Raw genomic sequence first — 21,651 nt, forward strand, 5'->3', positions numbered from 1 at the left:
TAGGCTTGAATTTTCTCATGATATATTCTATCATTCACACGAATTACATAGAAAATTTGAAATATCGTCTAATTGCGGTAAGTTAGGAGTGAAAAATTATGAAAAGAATCACGTGTTACGAAAAGATCATCGCATTTTGTCAAGTTAGTACGAAGGTTCTACCGCTAGTTAGCGCTTCCGTCGAGATCTTAAGCTCGAAATAAAGATTGAGAGTGGGCATTTTGAAAAACTCCGAGCATCATTCTCATGTTGCGTCTCTTGAACGAATCATTTATAATAATACCTATCGTGATTGTGAAAGACATTTGTATTCGTATTTATATACGAATAATGAGCGTTATTTGTATAAGCAAAATCATGATAGGAACATTCATTGATTACAACAATACTTTTGTATTCTGCATTTTACTGTCCATTAATTAAAAGAGAAAAATGAAAAAATGGCTTTTATAATTTGTAATTAATCTCTCGCCGATTTAAGGAAAAACAAAAGAAGAAAAAAAAAAAGAACAAAAAAAGAAAAGTTAAGAAAAAAGTTGATTTTTGTAATTTATAACAGAGATTTCCTTGACCGCTATAAGCCAGAAAATGCTTCTTTCATTGGTAAATGGACGTGCGATCATTCCTTGATACTTATAATTATTAATGTTTACCGCAATTAAAATTCGCATGATAATTATACATATATATCATTCTGTGACACAATTAAACGATCAACCGGCCAAAATGTCCGGCCGACCAATGTAATAATGTTTATAAATTGTCACCGCAGATACTTAAAAAAAAAAAAAAAAAAAAAAAAAGAAAAAAAAAGAAAAAAAAGAAAAAGACACAAAAAAAAAGAAAAAATATCTTGCAAAAATGATGTCTATCGTATAAATAATAACCGATTTTACAACCGAAAGATCTGTATTTTGAAAGATAACATCGATTGTTATAATGTATCGATCGTGCAAGTGAGGCAATTATCAATTTTATAAAATGTTCTTTGAACATACGTGCGCGCGCTTTAGGGATATCAAAAGTTAAATCAATTTTTAATCAGCTGAAGAAATATGATAATATAAAACAATATAAAAATACTCTTGGTAACGTATTAATAAAATAATTGATTGCTTTCCGGTATCCTTAACTGCTCTTGTAATTAAGGATTTTACAATTCGTAAATCGAATATGTCCAGTTTTTACCTGAACTTAGTAATCCAATTTGGAAGGTAATACATGTTGCAAATCTAATTTTTCAAATCAATCTTACATATCATGACAGTGTCTGTAAATAATTTGGAGTATTTAATACTACAATAGTTACGTTTTTGACCTCAATACCATGCAAAAGGATAGGAAATAAATTATAATTTATGCAAATAATAGATAACTGAATTTGTTTATTATAACATACCGTCATATCATTCCAATTAATTTAATTAAAATCTAATATTTATAATTGAAAGCAAAACAATCATCATGACACAATAAATAAATAAATTAAAGAAAGATATAATAATTTTTTTTTTTTGTTTTACAAATATTTCAAAATTAATCGAATATAATGATATTTTTTATCCGCCTTGGATTTGGCATGTTACTTTTTATAAAGCATCTATAATATAGGTAAGTCTATCTAGTTATATTCTTTAAAATAATAATTCATGCTATTTAGAATTTTATTATTAATTTTGTAATAAAATTCAATGTGTTAAATATAAAGATCACATATATATATATGTATATACATATACATATTTGTATATACCCACACACATATATACACGAATATATATATTCATAATTCTTCTAATTACATTACTATTATACTTCGTCTTGTACATGAATTCTATTTTAAGTATTTTGTTTTTGACGATTGGCTACAGTGACGCCGTTCTAGAGACTATTTACTCATAGCATGTTCGCCGTTCCTTTCCAGTTCTTAACGCTGTGCTGTAAACACGTGGTTAAGAGTGTAATTATTGAATTTAAGGTGAATTATTAAACAAGATACGTAAGTATATGTATTATTTTATATGTAAAGACTTTAAATCATTGTAATGATTCGTTAAAATGAGTTTAAATTGGTATATTTATTGTACACATACATGGTCGAACAGTAGCCTACAGCATTCCATGCAGTAGTTTCCATAAATTTATCTTATAATTGCGTTTAAGTTTTCATTACTGTTTTCATATCTGTTAATATTGTCATATTGTAATACAAACAAATGAAATAATGTTTCAAGTTTCATGTTTATAATATTGAATTATTTTTTTAAGGTTGAGCAATCTTGAGCAATATGTACATTTATACTATTATATTTATATGGTATTATTAAAACAAAATTTTAGACGATCTATGTATAGAAATGATGACGTATATTTTTCGATTGTAACATTTTTTTAATTTGTTAATAACATTAAATATTATATTATTACAGAATGCCACTGGCTCGTGATCTTTTGCATCCTAGTCCTATTGAGGAAAAAAGAAAGCATAAATTAAAGAGACTCGTCCAAAAGCCTAACAGCTATTTTATGGATGTGAAATGTCCAGGATGTTATGCTATCAAAACTATCTTTTCACATGCACAGAAACCAGTTGAGTGTGATGGTTGCCGTACGATTTTATGTACACCAACTGGTGGTAAAGCACGGTTAACAGAGGGTTGCTCCTTTAGAAGGAAGGTTCAATGTTAATTTTATGTGACACAAACATCATTCTTTACATTCGATAAATAAATACAATTATACTATAATGAGTATATATTTCTACCACAATGTGTGTACATATGTGTGCTTATACATGCATCCCTTTATTTCATAATATTTTATTCACGTCATCAATACTGAAATACTTTTATAATGCTATGCAAATAATTATTTAATGAATACACAGATTATTATATGATCATTAATTTTTTTTATTTCTAATTATGTCAGAGATAATCTTAATAAATGTAGCAGCTTATAACAATTAAATATTAATTTACATCATGATTGATTATTGTATGCATTACACGTTCCATGTCATTTTTATAAATTGCTTAACAAGTATTCATTAACATTTTTACTATATTTTTCTGTAGTGTTAATGTTAACACAATTACTTAAACCCTTAAGAATGCAATATTGCATTATATGCTTGAAAAACTCCAGGTGCGATTTCGACGGATCGAGACTTCAGCGATAACTACAAATAGTATAAAATATAAAATTTAATAAATTGAAGTTAAAGTATATATGATATACATGTAATGTAACGATTAAGTTGCATCATACCGTAACATCAGGATTGCCTGGCTGAATTTTTAATTCGTTTAGTACCCATACATTATTTGTTAATTTTAAAGATTGATAAAGCATATCTTGTCCTTCTACATTTCTTTTGGCAATTGTGAAAACATTGTTTTGTTGCATCTTTTGTACTACCTGATCAGCAGTCAATATTATACCGCTTAATGTATACTGGACCTAACGATAGAACCAATCTTATTAATTGAAAAGCATAAATTGAGGAATGAAGGATTATGAAAGCAAGTTAATAGAAATAACCTCATTTTGTGCAGGAATATCTTTCCAAGTTGAAAGAAATACTCTCTTATCCAGTTGCCCATCTTCAGTAAAATATACATTCATAGGGACTAAACATGCAAAATAAAATACATCAATATTATTCTTTATGGCAACTTGTAAATTATTTAAAGGTTCCATGCGTTGCACTGCTCCTGCTGTCGATAAAATTACATTGGTTTCAATGCTAGCTCCTGGACCTAAAGGACTTGGTACTTGCAATGGTGCTGCTGGTGTTAAACCAAAACTATTTTTATTAAGCTGAATTGCAAATCCTCCCATAGGTTGCATTGCTTTATTTGTAAATGTCATATCCATACTGATTTGACCATTCCTATTTTAAAATCAGATTGAAGTAAAATACAATAATCCATTTCACTACATATATATTATAATACTTACTTCCTTGAAAATGTACCCCAGATATCAAAACCTTTACCCTTTTCTGCAGGCAGCCAATTAACTTTAGGTGGTATATAAGATGTAGGTCCTTGATTAAAACCAAAAATATCTCCCAATAATCCTGTTGTACTCTGAGAAACAACTGGTGCTGTAGTACTTGCAGCTCCATCATTACTACCTAAAATTCCATCTAAACCACCACCTAAAAGATCTAAACCTAATCCTGATTGTGCAGCTGGTGCTGGAGGTACTATAGTTGGTCCACCTTAAAAAATTCATATGGCTTATATTTGCGTAAGTGCAATATTATTGCACAACCTCTTTAAAAATAATATACTCACCAATGTCCATACTGAGAAGATCACCTATCAATGAGTCCTGTGCAAGTATAACTTGAGCATGAGGCTGAGAAGTAGTAGTAGTAGTACGTTGCCCTGAATCCTCATTTGAATTACTTCTAGCAGGTAAAGATTTTCTAGCTCCAGCTGCTCTACCTTCTACAAATGCAGTTGGTGGTTTGTGATATACAGACGCTAAACTAGAAATGTGACAGATCAGTTCATCTAGCAATGTTGGTTCCAATAAATCTGTTTCTTCTGAAATAAGAGGTTTCTCGGCTAGTACAACTTCTTTAGCTGCTGCTGGATCAGTGCTGAGCAATCGCCAATATATAAATCCACGATCTCTCAAATCTGGATTATCTGAATCTTGTGTAGCTAAACTTAGTACTTGTTGCACCAATTCTTGAGTATCTGTAGGTCTTTTCAAAAATAATTTGACAATAGCTGTTAATAGTTGTAATTGCACTTGTGTATTTTCATCATGAAAACCTTCAAGAAAACTTTCCAACAATTCATCTGCATTATCAATACGTTCCGCATATTCTCCAATTATCCAAATCATAGAAGCACGTGCTTCTGGTTCATCAAGAGTATCTAAATTTTCACAAAGTGTTGAAATTATACTTTCATATTTATTTGGATATTTACGAAAAATATCCTTAATAACGACAATGGCTTCTTGAACCACATAATTAACCTAATAAAAAGCAAGAGAGATATACTATATTTCATATTGACTATAAAAAGTTATGATTCTATTTAACGTATATACCTTTGTTTGAATTAAGTCTAGTAATGTGGAAACACATCGTTCCGCAGAAGGTTCGACTTTTATGGCACAACGTCCAATGGCCCTGACGGCTTTCCTAACAAAATCTACATCAACTTCTGTAGCATATTCTTTTAATTCAGATAAAACCTGGGCAATATTGGCTTGTGATGCTAAACGTATCATAATATCCAATTTTTCAAGTTTAACATAAATTGGATCATTATATTTAACAAAGAAAACTTTCATTTCGTGCTTCAATATATCTGGTCTTTTTTGTACAATAAGATTTATATTTCTCAATGCAACATATTGAACTTCAGGTTCAGAACTGAGTAATGTAACAAGAGGCGGGGCAAGCTTTTTTGTAAGAGTACCAACAAAATCAGATTCTGATTGAAGCATTTCCATCAGTTTCATAAGAACCTGAGTTTAAATGTAATATTAATCGTTATAATTTGATATAAATAAAATTTAATTTTAATTTTTGGTTTGTTATAAAATGCACCAAGAATTCTACCTTAACAGCAGAGAGAACAACTGCAGCATTTGCATGCGCTAAACGTGGAGTAATACGTTCACATATGCTTTGAGCTTCACGATCATCTTTTGGTGAATAATTCGCCAGTGAATCTAATATAAAAACTTGACCCCATTCTGTGCATTCATTAAGAGCTGTGAGAAGTTTGTTGATAGTTTGAGCATTCATTTCAACTAAAGGTTGTCCGCTAGGACTAGCTTCATTAATTTCTGATAGTGCAGCTACTGCATTAGCAACAACCTAACAATAAATGAGAGGAACATATAAAAAAATATATAAATTCAGTAATCACTGTGTTATTAATCATACTTCTTTCGTTAAATTGGAATGATCCTACATACCATAGGATTGCTATCAGATAGAAGATCTTTTAATTGATCTAAAAATCCTTGATCCTCAACTAAAGCAGCATTAATGTCGTAAAGCTTGGCTACGCATACAGCGGCCGTTTTACGAACATATGGATCCTCGTCCTTCAGACATTTCCTCAATGGCTCACAGAGGTATTCAGTAATCTTGTCAACACGTATGCACCCCATTGTACGAACTGCTAATGCTCGAATCAGTGGATTTGGATCCTCACAGTCCTGCGCAAAAATCGGGCAAGCCAGGGATTCAAGTCTAGTCACAGCAGTGGCTATCTATCTCAGCCCATGAATTTTAACAAAGTAGAAATTGGTATGGTACCTTTGTCATCGGAGATGTCGCTAGCTCCTTTTGCGTGTCAGAACGAAAAAGGTCAAATTGGTCACCGTCACCATTTTTATTAATAGTTAAATATTATACTTATGAACCATGTAATATAATGTTATACAGAACTGATCATTTTTTAAAGAGCACGAGATATTTTAAGGCTTTACTGTACAAATGTTCTTTATTTTGAGTTGAAATATCAAAGTTAATGTAAGAAAGTTGACATTAATTTTGTATTCATGCGCGTGAAAGAATACTTAAATATTATTAAGAATCTGTTGAACATTAAAGGATGTACATAAATATTCCGTATTAACTGTGTTATAAAATATTTTTTTCAACATCAATTACATTTATTAATGGCATATACATCCTGAAAAGAGTGAAATAATTTTCGTGCAATTAGCAGACCTATTCATTGTATCAGGCATCAATTTATAATGCAATAATACATATAAAATGACATTTAAAGAATTGGATGAATCATGCTGTTTACATTATAGGCATTGTATAAGAGAATCCATTTTTCTACCATTGATATTGTATTAAATGGCAGTTAAACTAAAGGCCAATTTCTTATTTCTTATTGCAAATATACAGCTGTGACACAATTACACAATATGCTACAAGCTGTTTAATTGCAAAATATATTGTGTGAATATGAGAAAATTCCATGCTTAATTTTGGAAAAGTAATTGTACTGGTGCATTAGTGTCAAAAAATTAACATTAATCCAGATCCTTTAAAACCCTTTTATGAATAAATTTTGTTAAATATCATAATTATTATATAGAAACATTCCTGCTATATTTATATGCTTGATCGAAAATAAATTCTGGAATTTGGTGATACGCAATAACAATTAATACATTGTAATTGTATGTAATTGTGATGTTTACTCCTTTTATATAATATTCATAATATTTCATATCAGCCAAACTCCAGGCTCGTGCCCTTTGAAAAATAAGCAATTCAGAAAATACGAAAGGAGAAGTACATTCCGTCCCATAACGCAGACAGCTCTGTACAAACTGGTGTAATTTGCAAAGCACAGTCTGTACATAGTATGAGGCAGGCTGCAAAAGGAATTATAGTTGTTTTTGACACAATTTGTTCTCATTAAGAGAACCTCTCTTTAAAAAATATTTTCAGCTTGCCTCTTTGCAGACAGAGACTCTCAACATCATCCAAGTGTCAATAAGTTATTTAAAGGATGAAGGTGCATTAATAAAATTTAGTAGTAAATCAATGAGTTTCTAACGCTACATTACCTTAACGAATGTGTTGACAGCCATGATGGCCATATCTGGTTGACTTTTAGCATAATTCATGAGATACAAATAAACCAATTTCTTTAATTCCAAATTATCTGTCTGCATACAATTAACAACATCGGGAAATAGCGCAGATACATCTTTGCCCACTGTCATGGATGCAATTACCTAAACAAATTAGATTACTCTTGTATATAACTTTACTATGGTAATTTAATTTAATTTAATTTAATTTTATTAATAATAATGTTTGTTATGTAATTAAGTTTTCTTCCCATAGATGAGGATTTTAAAAAGATATCATGCGATATAATAATATTATTAATAATAATAAAAAAAAAAAAAAGAAATGAAAAGATACAAACCTTTTTAACAGCTTCTTTTTTCTTTTCTTTCTTATCATTATTCAATTCTGATTTAAGTTCAAATATTTCACCTTTTTTTGTAGTAGTAAAATATTTTGAGTCTGTCATCTTGATTTTCGGAAAGATACTTTATTAAGATCTACCTTCGAAAATGAAAAATCGATATTAAATACAGTTAGAGAATTCTTATGTTATACATAGGAAAATTAAATAAGGACTCAATATAGCAAACCATACTTGGATCAATGTTTAAGGCCTATGGTGTCTTCTTGCTAACTTTGAATAAAATTCAAAATTCCTTTAAAGTTTATATATCTATGTAACATCGATAGCGAAAGTTTTTTTTAACAAAACTAATGAAATTTAACTTATGCGCATAAAAATAGAGAGAAAGAGAAAGAAAAAAAAATGCGATAATTTAAAATATCTACATATCTCTGACAATAATCAAATTTTTTATATAAAGAGAAATGATGTAAAATTATGATTATAATATTTTATTTTGAAAAACAATCAACAAAAATTGATACCTTTTACTAATATTCAAATTATTTGAGAATCGAAGCAAAAAGCTTGTCAATTGTCAATTGAAAGCGATACGCCTTCTTTACCTCACTTCCACATAGACTGACGTTTAGTTACAAATCGATGAAATATCGATACTTATCGATAAAAATATCGATATTTATTATTAATAATGCTTTTCTTTCGATTGTCGAAAATCGATAATAATATAGTTCCAAAATTAAGTTTTATTATTTTTATCATCCAATACTGTCATGTTTTATTAATAATAAATTAAATTAACATTTAATTTATAAGAATTTTGAAATGTGATATATCTTCATAGACTTTTAACCTATCTTGTCAAAATATATTTCTAAATACCAAAAGAAAAAAAAAAAAAAAAAGATCTCAATTTTCAATTAGAATATTTCTATTTTTATTTTAAAACATATATCACATATTTATATTCATGTGTCTCTTTCATTCGTCGATACTTTTTTACTTATCTTCTTGAAATAAAGGAAACAGCGTCTACCATAATAAAATCCTATCCTACCAATCACATTGCTTCTCTCACATTACATGAGTTTCTTCATTGTTTTTCGTTATAGCAAGTATTGTTAGTGAAAAACTTGAGAATTTTAACGTAATATTGTGCAAACGTATCATGTTCACATAGTAAAAGAAGAAGAAGAAACATTGATAATAGCTGTAAATAGTTATTAATAAATAACTACGTTGAAAATACAAAATTATGCGTCTGTCTATTATAAATCGTAAATATTAGTGCTAATAATAGTAAAAAGAAAAAAAAAAAAAGAAAAACAACTGAATAAAAATGTTATCTATCGAAAGAATCCCTGATCAAATTGGATATTTAGTTCTAACAGAGGATGGAGCAGTAATATCGGTAATATTTTAATAATTATATTTCACATTGATAGGTTAATGTAGATCTGTGTTATCATAAAATAATGTATTTAGTATAAAGAAAATATTTTTTTTCGTTATATTTCAGTCCGGTGGCGATTTAGAGAATGATGAAAGAATTGCTAGTGTTATTGTGGGTTTGGTAATGTTGACAAATAAAATAGACCCAAAAGCATTTCCCATGGGTGAAGCTTTTGAAAAAATATCAATTACATATCCAGATCATTGTTATATTATTTGTCTCTCGAATAAGAAGATCTATGTAGTAAAGAAAAAATTATCATTGCCAGAACAAAATATTGAACCACAACAATTTATTGATGTTTAAGTATAAATATGTGTGTATGCGTGCGTGCGCGTGGAAGTGTGTGTGTGTGTGTGTTAATACATTCAAAGCAAATTCACTATAATTTTTTTTCAATTTTCTTATACTGAAAACCAGTTACAATAGAAAAAAAAAATTTCAAAACTGGTTACAGCGAACTTCTGTCATTAAAACGAGGATGAAAATTATAAAATTTTTATCGAGCTTATAAGAAATTGTTCTTTGAAATTAATAAAAAAAAAAAAGTTTTCATGTTACAAATAACATAGAGAATATAATAAATTTGAGAAAGAGTAAAATAAAAATAAAATATTTTAAAACCCATTTACCTATTCTACAATTTTATGAATGTATTTGATATTTATGTATTAGATATTGCTTACATGCTTTTATAATATACATTAAATTACTTATAATTATTATTATTAATTATTTTTATTTCATTCATTACATGTATTTTGATAAAAAATTATAAAAATATGGAAAAATAAAATTTAATACTTCTTGTATGATAATTCTGGAAATAATGATTTTTTATATACAGAAATTCTACAGGATTTACATATGAAGGACGTGTCAATACATTTTTTTATAACTATTATTGACTATACGATATAATTATAGATACTTTTCTTATTCTTGAACTTTTGATTTTCTTAAAAATAATAATATGACAGATATTTATCATTGAACATTATTTGTTTATTGTATCTTTCTACGAACTCGGATTTATGAATTACTTTTATTTATTTTTTTTTTTTGTTTCTATTCATTTTATCAGTCTCTACAATATCTGCTTGTTGTAGATTTCTCAATAATCTAAACTGTTACGTATCGTTGATACTATACAAACTTCCTTTATATCCTTTTATTTAAGAGTTAGCATCTTACTTTTTCGTTGAAAATCATATTTATTTATTTTCAATTGTACAGTGTTTACTTTCTTTAGAAAACTTTTATTTTTTTCTTATTCTACCATAAATTCGAATATTTTTCGTTAATAAACTTTCAGCTATTATAACGCTATTGCAATAATTGTCAATATGAACATAATGCTACACGTATGTTTTTATTTAAAACAATTGAAATATTTTCTAAACTGTGTAAATATAGCTTAAGATTACAAATATATTTAATATTTGTCTTATATAACATTTTAGATTGAATTCTGTATTTTGTAATTTTATTTGGATTATAAATCCAAAAGTAAAATTGTTCATATGGTATAGTATTATAAATTCATTCAAGGAAAGTTTCTGTTTAGATTTGTACATGATATTGAACTTATATAAAAAATAATTACAGATTCAATGTTACATAACTTATTTGAATTTTGTATAATTTCTGTACTATTGGAAAAATGCAAAGGCCATAAAGCTCTATTTCATATTATTATTTTTGAGATTTGTTTCATTAAAATATGGACTTAGAAATTTTTTTATCTTGGCCACTGTAGTATCACTGTAGATCTACTTTTTTTTTATTTATTTTGATTATTATATCTAGGATACATATGAACATAATACCTGTTAATTTCATTTATACTTTGAAGATGATTTGGAAATATCTTAATATCATGAAAAACTTCTAAATTTCTTTTTGTATCATATTTTTTCTACTTAATGTTATGAGTATCTGTTTTGTTCTCGCTGTTACTACATTCAGTATTACAGATTAATTGTTTAATTTTTTTTCATTTATACTACATCTGTATATTATTATTTGTCTCATCATCACTGGTAATTTCACTGGATTTATCTTTGACATCAGAAAACTTATCAGAATATATTTCTTTTATTTTATTATTATTTTGTATTTTCATAATAAAGATATATTATTATTAACGTTAAAGTATGAAAAAACTTAAGAATATCAAAATATAATATAGTACAATATTTGCATTAAATTATTGATCAATTAACAATTTTATAATTGACTACAAAGCACGTTAATTCTCCTTGATATTATAAAACTGAACTCAGTATTATAATATTGAATTCAATATCAAAAAATTCTTTAATCTCAATATTATTTTAATTTTAATTCTAATTTATACAATCTATTTTTAATTGCAACTGATATATATATATATATATATATATATTAAAAATAGATTACGAAATAACCGTAAATAAATAACTGTAAATTCTCGTCGATATAAGAAAGCATGTAAAATTTACATCAATGATTAGGAATCAAACATTTGGATTTTTTTCTTTTATAAAATATTCCAAAATATATTTACATATCTATCTATAGTTCACGTATAATTCAATATTTATCAGAGTTTTTTTTTTTATTTTAAATATTATATACAAATGTTATATATTAAATAATAAAACATCTCAAAAGTTTACAATCAATATTAATTACATATTTACATTATAATTCAAAGTTTGAAAACGTACGTTATGCTTCAGTGTCGGTAGATGAACCATCGTAATTGACTAAGGAAGTAGAGATATTAGTACTTTTTGATGATGTTGCTATATCTACCTTTGGTAATATCTGTTTACTTATATTAGTTTTTTTTCTTAGCAAAGACTGTGATATATTCTTCGTTTTATTTTTCGAACGTACAATAGAAACTAATTTTTTTAATGGTGTTGTATGAACTATATCTAAAATTAAAAATTATAAGCATATTATTATTCAAACTTAAAAATCAGTACAAACAACATTTTATAAACTTACCTTTTTTTGTATTATGTACAAGTAATTTAGCTGTTTTAATATCATCTTCATGTTCTTCTACTAAATCTATTTTTAATCCAGATTTATTCAATAATAATTGATTTAATCCTTGTTTTTTTTTAAGTTCTTTCTTTTTAGCCTATGACATATAAAATAATTATCATTATATATAAAATGATCTTTTGTATTTGTTTATATGTTTTATATATATTTAATTAGTATACTGTTTTATAATTATTATAGAAATATGTTATATTATAAATACCCTAAATGCAGATCTTAATGCACAATTTGAACTATAATCATCCTTCCATGTGGCATCATTTAAAGAAATAGCACTTTCCAATACTTTATCTCGTGATTTGGCTATCTTTTTATCCTCAACTTTATGTTCTAATTTATACATTGCGTCGTCATATAGTCGATGAGAAACTTCTTTTGTTTCTGGAACGATTTGCTCATTTTCTTTAGGATCCCATCGGTTCTCTTGACGTCTAGCACCACTTACAATAACATAATCTAAATTCTGAAATATGTATAATTGTTATGTATAGTTATAAAGTTACATATATGATAGTAATAAATATATCTTATATCTTACAGCAGGATCAGTTTTTATTTCAAAGTGATTGTCACAAAGATGACATTTCATACGAAATTGATAAAGTGGAGTACTATAATACATTCCAATTTTTTTCTTTTCTGCATTGTATCGTACTCCCATTCCAATATGATTTCCACAACCATTACACCATATATTATATGGCATTTCAAACCGAATAATAAGGATACCCATATGAATTTTCCGTGCTCTTTCACGTAATGCATGTGTTCCAAGAAATTTATTAAGTCCACCAACGCGTGGATCATAATCAGGTGGATAATATAAATTTGTTCCTTTCCTCTCACCCATTGTGCTACAAATTTACATCAAGTATAATATACAATATACATATAAATATGAACTCTATTATCAGAAATATAACGGATAAATATAGTTTGTATAATAATATACAACAACAAAATAAGAATTACTCTTTGTGCACAATAATACCTGAATTAATAATGTTTTTTAATTATTCAATTAACATTTATAGGTTATTGTTATAAAATTTTTGACAGGTGTCAGTTTATTGTACGTTTCTAATATATTTTCTATTCAGCTTTTATATGATAAATTTTTGAATTATGAAAGAATAGTTACGATAATTATTAATTCGACAAAGAGAATAAGGTTATGATTTCGTTTGTAAGTTAAAATTTGACACAAAAGATATTTTGTAAACAGAATCAAGATAGAAACGGACAGAATCACAATAAAGATTGAATATATTATTGATGATTGGTCATATTATGCACATTGTATGAAGAGTTTTACAATTGTTTGCATTAAGAAAAAATATTACTAAAATTTTTAGTTGGAAATAAAGCTTAATTTTGGAGACTTATCTAGTAACAAAGAAAATGCAAGAAATTACCCATAATATCTCAGCGTGTAAAAATCGCGGTAAGAGACAAATTCTGATTACTTATTCATTAAACGAAGAAACGCTAAAAAGGTAAGACATTAATTCAATTATTTGAGATCAGATACTATTTAAATAAATCTTACCTTTGAAATTTCCTCTACATCATATTATGTATTTTCTTTTACGTAATTATTTTTAAATATTATATATCAATAATTTTTACGAATAAAAGTAACAGAATTGATCGTTTGCGTGTTATATAAAATATATTGAACAAAGATCATGCGTTTCATATTATCTTTCGTATTTTTGTTTGCTTTAATAAATTTTTACAATTCGAATATTTTTTAATAAATTAAAGAAGATTATATACTGTATAAATGTATGTTTTGATATTCCTATTCATATATAATAGAAAAGCGTACTTGAAAAATTTTCTGTTGAAATTTCAATTTCAATTGGACATCTTAAAATTAAAGACAATAATTTAATTTAATTAAAAGTTTTATGAATATTATTTATATATTAAAATATGTAACGTTTATGTGTTCAAATGAAAAGTAAAATTGGGAATAAATTTATATTTATAATATTTAAATTTATAATATTTAAAATTATAATTTTTATGTGTCATTTTAAATGTTACAGTATATTACAAATTTAACAGTATATACGAACTCAATAATATATAAGATGCAACAAGGTAAAGGCCGAGGTCGAGGTCGAGGCCGTTCAAAAACTACACCTGTTCAATCACCTACTTCACCAACAACTGATGCTTGGGTGCGTAGACCAGGCCCAAGTCAAACTCAGGCAAGTCCATCACAACCTATATTATCACCTAGATCATCGCAACCTAGACCATTGCAACCTGGACCATCGCAACCTGGACCATCACAACCTGGACCATCGCAACCTGGACCATCACAAAGAGCATGGCCGAGACCTATGAAACCAGCTCAGGTAAATAAAAATAATAAAAAGTTTAAAATATTAAATTATATAGATATTTTAGATAATTATGTAGGAAACTTATCAAATATAATTTATATTATTTATAATTTTATCTATACTTCTTTTCATTTTTTATATTCTCGCATATATTATATTCATACATCTTGTTCTTAACTTAGTAATATAATTAAAATTTATTCAATAAATACAGTATAAATATATCAATTCATCTAAATAAATAAATTTTGTTTATTCTTTTGAATATTATAAACTAAATTCATATATAATTTAGTTAAAATAGCTGTAAATATATTCTTGTATATATCAGTAATCATAAATTTCCTATACTATGGATTTATCTCTTCATTTAACAGAATTTTATTTTTTATATCTTATATTATCTCTTTGGTCTCATTTTCTAATGAAACAATGTATGTTAGAAATATTTACATATATATGGTTAAACGCATCAGTTTATATTAATATTAATAAAATTTAGTGATAAAAAGTTCAAATAATATATGTTACTATTAACTAACCACAATGCTATAAATAATTTGTAATAATATTTATAATATTGATAATATTGTAGACTTATGCACGAGGAGTACGAGGAGATGCACAAGGCTATTCTGGAGGAGCTAGTTCTAAATCGAAAGATGTTTCAAGTAATACATTACTTAATTAAAAGATGCACGAATGCTTATTAAGAATATTCATATATAAATATGGATTTTTATTAGTAGGAGGTGGTGGAGATGCTTCAATTGGTAGAGGTGCTATGCGAGGTAGAAGATCAGTACCTACAGACATCATGTTAGTTACAAGACCACAAAATTTGCCTACAAAGAAAGGTAAGTTTTGCTTTTAATATTAATCATAAAATATATATTGTAACAATTCGCTTTATCTGGATATCATTTCTGCAATATATCAGAAGTGAAAAAATGAACGAGAGGGCTTATAATGAAAAATAAGTTAATTAAAACTCAAATCTCTAGTAATACGTATAGCACTTTTTTCACACAACACTTTTATTTTCGTTTGATTTGATACATTGTCGACCTTCCTTTGTTTTGTAAGTTGTTTGCAGGTATACAGACCCGCATACTTTTTATAAATGTCCTACAAACTCTTTTCTTTTTTTTTTTTTTAACATACATATACACAAGTTCACCTTATTTTTTACATTTCTTATAGCACATTTCTTTCATAGCACTTATGTGGTATTAAAAATATACTTATCTTAATATATCTAGATGAAATAGATTATTTATCTTATATGCTAGATAAAGATTAGGAATATTGAAATAAATTACCTGATTTTGGAGGATCTTAAGAGAATTGACTAAGACATAATTTTCTGATGTTATTTTGTTTTCTACAATACAGTTTTATATGATAATTTAGAACCAATTTAGGGGATTAGCAATGAAAAAAATTAAATTAGTCGATTTGATATGAAAAAAAGGATATGATTAGTATACAATATACTTTAAGGAGTCTGAGCCATTACAAATTTTTGAAGGTCGCATTAAAATAAATTTATTATGCACAATATGTGGATGATATATTTTCTAGCTTTAATTGTTCATGCAAATAACGAAGTAAGAAATATACTGCGAAAATTTATAGATTATAACCGAAAATATAGAAATAAAAATTATATATCAGCCACCAGATATTAAATTAAATATATTATGTAATATTAAATTTATATCGCCGTGTGAGAATTTCTGTTTTATGGGAGCCAAAGCGATCGTTTTCATTCACTGCCCGTATGTAAATCCACCCCTGGATCGTTATTTAAAGGAGAGGAGTAGGATATAGAAAAAATAATAGGTTTTTAAATGTGATTATGTTTATCCTTTTTGCGAACATTCTTTCTTTTCGCTTCGCTCTCGTAGTCGTGTCCTATATTTTATGTATTTATTTTTTTTCCCTTCTTTCTTGTTTCCTTCTATATCGCGTGAATCCTTGAGCTCTACCCGGATAGATTTCAATTGTAGCTTTAATTTTAATCTATCAAATTATTGCTTATCGTTTAAATTATATTCCATGAAAAAAAATTGTTTTAATTTGTAGGAATTTTTGGTACACCAGTTATACTTCGGGCAAATTATTTTAAGTTACCATCTACTACAAACTGGACTCTTTTTCAATATAGAGTTGATTTCGCTCCAGAAGAAGATCATACTCTTATTCGTAAAGCTTTACTTAGAAATCATAAAGAAAAATTGGGTGCATATATTTTTGATGGTACTGTACTATATACAAGTCACCGTTTACCTGAAGTAAATTTTAACATTTATTAATATTGAAATATTATGATAAAATATTATGTAAAATATTTATTTGCAATAAGAAGAAAATAATGACTTTTAGAAAATGGATCTTCTATCAAAAAGACAATTTGATGATGAAAAAATCACGATAAGCATCAAATTTGTTGGAGATTTGGCTAAAGATGATCATCATTATCTGCAATTTTTCAACATAATAATGAGAAAATGCTTGGAACATTTAAAGCTACAATTAGTTGGTCGTGATTATTATGATGCAGAAACTAAAGTGAGTAAAAAACTTCAATTATCTTGATTATGTCATTTGTCGAAGCGTGATAAATTTTAATATACATGCATATGTGGAATTAACTAAGTATGAGTATTACTAAGGATGTAAAGTAATAGTTTTTTCTTTTATTTTTTAAAGTTATATTTAAATGCTTAAGCTACAAACTTACATAAGGTAATAAACTTACTTAGGTAATAAAAAAAAGAAAAGAAGATAACAATACAATTTGAAACATTCGAAAATAACTAAATTTAATTTGCTCTAATTTCGATATTTAACTTTTGTCAACTGTCCTCAGACTGTTCTTCCAAAAATATAAAGTTGATATTATTTTTTGTATGTGTATGTGCATTAATTACCAAATGTCTTAGAAACTCTCTTTCTATCCCTTGCGTAGCAGGACAAAAAACTGGTAATCTTATAGAATATTTTTATTTATTTGCTTGATTCTATTTTACATATCTACCTCGTACTCGAGTAATCGGATCCGTAGACCTACATGTATGAAGGTGCTACAATAAAGATAATAAAAGTACAATATATAAATATTTATATATGTAGAAATGTATTTATGTGTAAATTCCTATAAATTTAAATAATATATACATATACTTATATATAATAAATATATAATTATATATATATATTACTTATTATTTTATATATATATATATTTACTTATGTATTAATAACAGGTAGTAGTTGCTCAGTATAAATTGGAATTGTGGCCAGGTTATTTCACATCCATTAGGCAACATGAAAGAGATATTCTTATGTGTGCAGAAATAACTCATAAAGTTATGCGTCAGGATACACTTTTAGACATTTGGAGAGGTTGTCAAGAGCATACAGGCAATATAGAGGTAATTTAACATATGACTTTCAATATCTTCAAAATATTAATGAATAGTAATAATTAAATATACATTTATAGAAAAATTTTTATGAAGAAGTCTTAGGATCCGTTGTACTCACTGATTACAATAACAATACATATCGGATCATGGATGTTGACTTTAACTTAACACCAAAGAATACATTTCAACTTAAATCAGGAGAGTCAGTAACATATAAGGATTATTATAAGAATAAATATAATAAAATTATAAAGTATGATAATCAACCTATGCTCGTTGCTGAAGGAAAACAAAAATCACGTAATCTACCAACTCAGTCGGAACGCTTAGTTTACTTAGTTCCTGAATTATGTCGTGCGACAGGTATTCATATATATATATATATGTATGAACAAATTTGATATTGAGGAAATTTATGAAAATATATGTATTAAAAAATATTATTGAAAAATAATTTTTTATGTATGGTTGTATATAGGTCTGACGGATAATATGAGAACGAATTTTGATTTGATGCAAGCGTTAGCGATACATACACGAGTCTCTCCTGAATCACGAATTCGGAAATTATTAATGTTTAATAAAAGGCTCTGTTCTCAACCAAATATTGTTAAAGAATTAAAAGAATGGAACTTAGAATTGGAAAATAATTTGATTGAAATTCCAGGACGTGTACTACCTACTGAAAAAGTAGTTTTTCGTGCAGGTTCTATAACTGCAGGTGTAGAAGCAGATTGGACAAGAGAATTGCGTAATAAACATTTACTTGCATGTAAACCTTTGAAAAATTGGATTTTAATCTATACATCAAACTTAAAACGAGAATGCGAGGTATTATATTTTTTTTATTAACAATCTAGACTTCAACACAAATATTTTTGGTCTTTATCAACTGTTTAATTGAATTTTTATTTGACAGGATTTCTTAAAAAATCTTATAAAAGTAGCAGGTGGAATGGGATTTAATATAGAACGTCCAAGAATGTTTTCAATTGCGGATGATCGATCTGGTACATATTCTGAGGCATTAGAAGGTTTACTGAGTAAATCTATTCCACAAATAGTTCTTTGCGTTGTTACGAATAATCGTTCTGAGCGCTACAGTACTATAAAAAAGAAATGTTGCGTTGACCGTCCAGTCCCGTCACAGGTAGTTATTAGGAAAAATTTAATAAAAGGATTATCTGTAGCTACGAAGATAGCTATTCAAATGAATTGTAAACTGGGTGGAGTCCCATGGTGTGTCGAAGTACCGCTTTCGGGATTAATGGTAGTTGGTTTTGATGTTTGCCATGATACAAATATGAAAGAACGTGATTTTGGTAAGCAATATTTTTACAATAAAATTATTTTAAAATGAGACGCACTATGATCTATGAGCGATGATTTTATGTATTTAAAAAAAAAAAAAAGAAAAAAAAAAGAAATTAAAAAACAATATTTTTACAGGTGCTGTAGTAGCTACTTTAGATAAAAATTTAACCAGATATATCAGTGCTGTAAGTCCACATAGTAATGGCGAAGAATTATCAAATGATATAGCTAGTCATATTTGTAAGTTTGTAGCAACATATCGACAATACAATGACAATAGATATCCTGATCGTATTGTGATTTATCGCGATGGTGTTGGCGAAGGTCAAGTGCATTTAGTTTATAATCATGAGGTAAAGGAAATAAGAAAGAGACTTGCTCAAATATATGGAAGTGAGGCGGCAGTAAAAATGGCATTTATAATCGTTAATAAACGGGTGAATACACGAATTTTTTATAATGAAAGGAATCCACCATGTGGCACAGTTGTGGATGACGTAATTACGAGTCCAGTAAAATACGATTTTTTTATCGTATCACAACACGTTAAACAGGGCACTGTTACGCCCACCTCGTACAGTGTAATTGACGATACTGTTGGTCTCGATGCAGATAAAATGCAACGACTCACTTATAAGCTTACGCATATGTATTACAATTGGTCTGGTACTGTAAGAGTACCAGCTCCATGCCAATATGCACATAAGCTTGCATATTTAGTTGGTCAATATGTGCATCGAGCTCCAAACACTCGTTTGGAAGATCTTTTATATTATTTGTAATATCAAATCTCCATTTTTATTCTTTATATTGCGACATACGTACATCATACATAAATATATAAATGTCACACACACACACACACGCGCGCGCGCGCGCGCGCGCGTATACTCATGTATTTACGTATAGTCGCGAATGTGACATGATACCAATAATGTTTTATTTTTTTTCCCAAAAGTTTTTGACAGAGAAAGTGGGGAGATTGTGTGTGTGTGTGTATTTCTTTTTTTTTTTTTTTTTTTTTTTAACTATAGCTTATAGACAACTTCATTCAATTTATTAAAATTATTTTATTTATCTTTTTTTATTATATATTTTATGTAAAATATATAATTTTTTTTTGTATAAAACAATTTGATTAACTGTTTGATTAAGCCCATCAAGTTACATCAGAAAGACTTATCACATATTTATATATGGTATAATAATGATATTCTTACGATCTTTTACAATACGCTTATTGTATATGTATGATGTAATTGAAAGTGGAAGAAGTTCTTTTTTTTGCCGATATAGAGAATGACAGGATCGATGTAGCAAATTATATTCATGTAAAGATATTCATAGCTTATAATTTTATACATATTATATATATATATATAAAATTATATTAATATAGTTAGTTTATTTTTGTATACAAAGATAAAAAGAAATAGAAACAACAAAATAATATAATTAATAATATATTTTTGTATTTTTAGGTATGATTGATTAAAATAAATATTATATTTGACAGAACATAATGAGATTTTAATATTAAGACATTATTTTACTTAATTTTTAAATATTTTTAAGTACTATCGATCAATGAAAAATTGTTTAAATTAAATTTTCAATTTATTTTATTTCAAGATATTAATTATAATAAATGTGTTAACTTTTTAGATAGAATTGTTTATAGTTTGAAAATTAGAAGATTAAGAAGCTCGAAATGTTCTTAAAATCGTTAGTAAAGAGACCTAAAATAAACCAACCAAGAGTAAAGACAGAGAGTAAAGAGTTAAGATTAAAGTTTTTAATGGGTCAGAGTTACAGCAAAGGATTGTAGTATTTTATTTAAAGAGTCTTAGTTGTAGTATCTTTGTTATTATATTTTTATTAATAAAATCTTTGTTAATCAAGAAGACATATGCCGAGTTAATCGGTCCATATTTTCCAGGTAAGATAGTGAAAATACCTCTACAATATTTATATATTATATATTATCTTTATAAAAATCAAAACATGTATCTATATCTTAACCATTTATAAAGTAGAATTTTCAAAGCTATTTTTTTGTTGTTTTTCTCATAGTATACATA

The 21,651-nt window shown here is 27.0% G+C and overlaps 5 protein-coding genes and 1 long non-coding RNA gene across 15 annotated transcripts; 3 read left to right on the forward strand and 3 right to left on the reverse strand.

Annotated features, from left to right (window-relative positions):
• Positions 1–1,846: 1,846 nt before the first annotated feature.
• LOC124430038 (40S ribosomal protein S27) lies at positions 1,847–2,747 on the forward strand. 2 transcript variants are annotated; one of them, XM_046976040.1, is made up of 2 exons: positions 1,847–1,999; positions 2,430–2,747. In XM_046976040.1, the coding sequence occupies exon 2, from the start codon at positions 2,431–2,433 to the stop codon at positions 2,686–2,688; it is 258 nt and encodes an 85-aa protein (XP_046831996.1). In that variant the 5' UTR covers positions 1,847–1,999; position 2,430; the 3' UTR covers positions 2,689–2,747. The 2 variants fall into 2 exon arrangements, with proteins under 2 accessions (XP_046831996.1, XP_046831997.1); XM_046976041.1 differs by having other exon boundaries at positions 1,879–1,978.
• Positions 2,748–2,891: 144 nt separating this feature from the next.
• On the reverse strand, positions 2,892–8,591 carry LOC124430036 (AP-1 complex subunit beta-1). 7 transcript variants are annotated; one of them, XM_046976031.1, is made up of 13 exons: positions 8,477–8,591; positions 8,184–8,222; positions 7,947–8,089; positions 7,579–7,749; positions 6,302–6,328; positions 5,956–6,201; positions 5,594–5,854; positions 5,077–5,499; positions 4,305–5,001; positions 3,964–4,228; positions 3,544–3,895; positions 3,271–3,462; positions 2,892–3,181 (listed from the first exon to the last, which is right to left on the reverse strand). In XM_046976031.1, the coding sequence occupies exons 3-13, from the start codon at positions 8,052–8,054 to the stop codon at positions 3,107–3,109; spliced, it is 2,817 nt and encodes a 938-aa protein (XP_046831987.1). In that variant the 5' UTR covers positions 8,055–8,089; positions 8,184–8,222; positions 8,477–8,591; the 3' UTR covers positions 2,892–3,106. The 7 variants fall into 7 exon arrangements, with proteins under 7 accessions (XP_046831987.1, XP_046831991.1, XP_046831989.1 ...); XM_046976035.1 differs by having other exon boundaries at positions 7,947–8,085; positions 8,477–8,578; XM_046976033.1 differs by having other exon boundaries at positions 8,184–8,244; positions 8,477–8,559.
• A 408-nt stretch (positions 8,592–8,999) lies between these two features.
• LOC124430037 (ragulator complex protein LAMTOR4 homolog) lies at positions 9,000–10,124 on the forward strand. The gene is made up of 2 exons (XM_046976039.1): positions 9,000–9,363; positions 9,472–10,124. Exons 1-2 carry the CDS (start codon positions 9,292–9,294, stop codon positions 9,709–9,711), a joined length of 312 nt encoding a protein of 103 aa, XP_046831995.1. The 5' UTR covers positions 9,000–9,291; the 3' UTR covers positions 9,712–10,124.
• A 1,740-nt stretch (positions 10,125–11,864) lies between these two features.
• LOC124429999 (coiled-coil domain-containing protein 130 homolog) lies at positions 11,865–13,766 on the reverse strand. Its single transcript, XM_046975971.1, has 5 exons — positions 13,457–13,766; positions 13,004–13,319; positions 12,668–12,928; positions 12,403–12,541; positions 11,865–12,329 (listed from the first exon to the last, which is right to left on the reverse strand). The coding sequence occupies exons 2-5, from the start codon at positions 13,313–13,315 to the stop codon at positions 12,118–12,120; spliced, it is 924 nt and encodes a 307-aa protein (XP_046831927.1). The 5' UTR covers positions 13,316–13,319; positions 13,457–13,766; the 3' UTR covers positions 11,865–12,117.
• Positions 13,767–13,883: 117 nt separating this feature from the next.
• Positions 13,884–21,001, forward strand: LOC124429998 (piwi-like protein Siwi). Of its 3 annotated transcripts, none has more exons than XM_046975968.1 (11): positions 13,884–13,961; positions 14,520–14,834; positions 15,418–15,493; positions 15,569–15,679; positions 16,911–17,119; positions 17,211–17,396; positions 18,095–18,262; positions 18,334–18,619; positions 18,735–19,087; positions 19,176–19,578; positions 19,706–21,001. In XM_046975968.1, the coding sequence occupies exons 2-11, from the start codon at positions 14,565–14,567 to the stop codon at positions 20,350–20,352; spliced, it is 2,709 nt and encodes a 902-aa protein (XP_046831924.1). In that variant the 5' UTR covers positions 13,884–13,961; positions 14,520–14,564; the 3' UTR covers positions 20,353–21,001. The 3 variants fall into 3 exon arrangements, with proteins under 3 accessions (XP_046831924.1, XP_046831925.1, XP_046831926.1); XM_046975969.1 differs by having other exon boundaries at positions 15,572–15,679; XM_046975970.1 differs by lacking the exon at positions 13,884–13,961 and having other exon boundaries at positions 14,530–14,654; positions 14,717–14,834.
• On the reverse strand, positions 17,821–18,219 carry LOC124430000. Its single transcript, XR_006943621.1, has 2 exons — positions 18,078–18,219; positions 17,821–17,911 (listed from the first exon to the last, which is right to left on the reverse strand). It is a non-coding gene; the product is annotated as an uncharacterized LOC124430000 (long non-coding RNA).
• Positions 21,002–21,651: the final 650 nt, after the last annotated feature.

This window comes from Vespa crabro, chromosome 17 (genome assembly GCF_910589235.1).
Source record: "Vespa crabro chromosome 17, iyVesCrab1.2, whole genome shotgun sequence".
Lineage (NCBI taxonomy): Eukaryota > Metazoa > Arthropoda > Insecta > Hymenoptera > Vespidae > Vespa > Vespa crabro.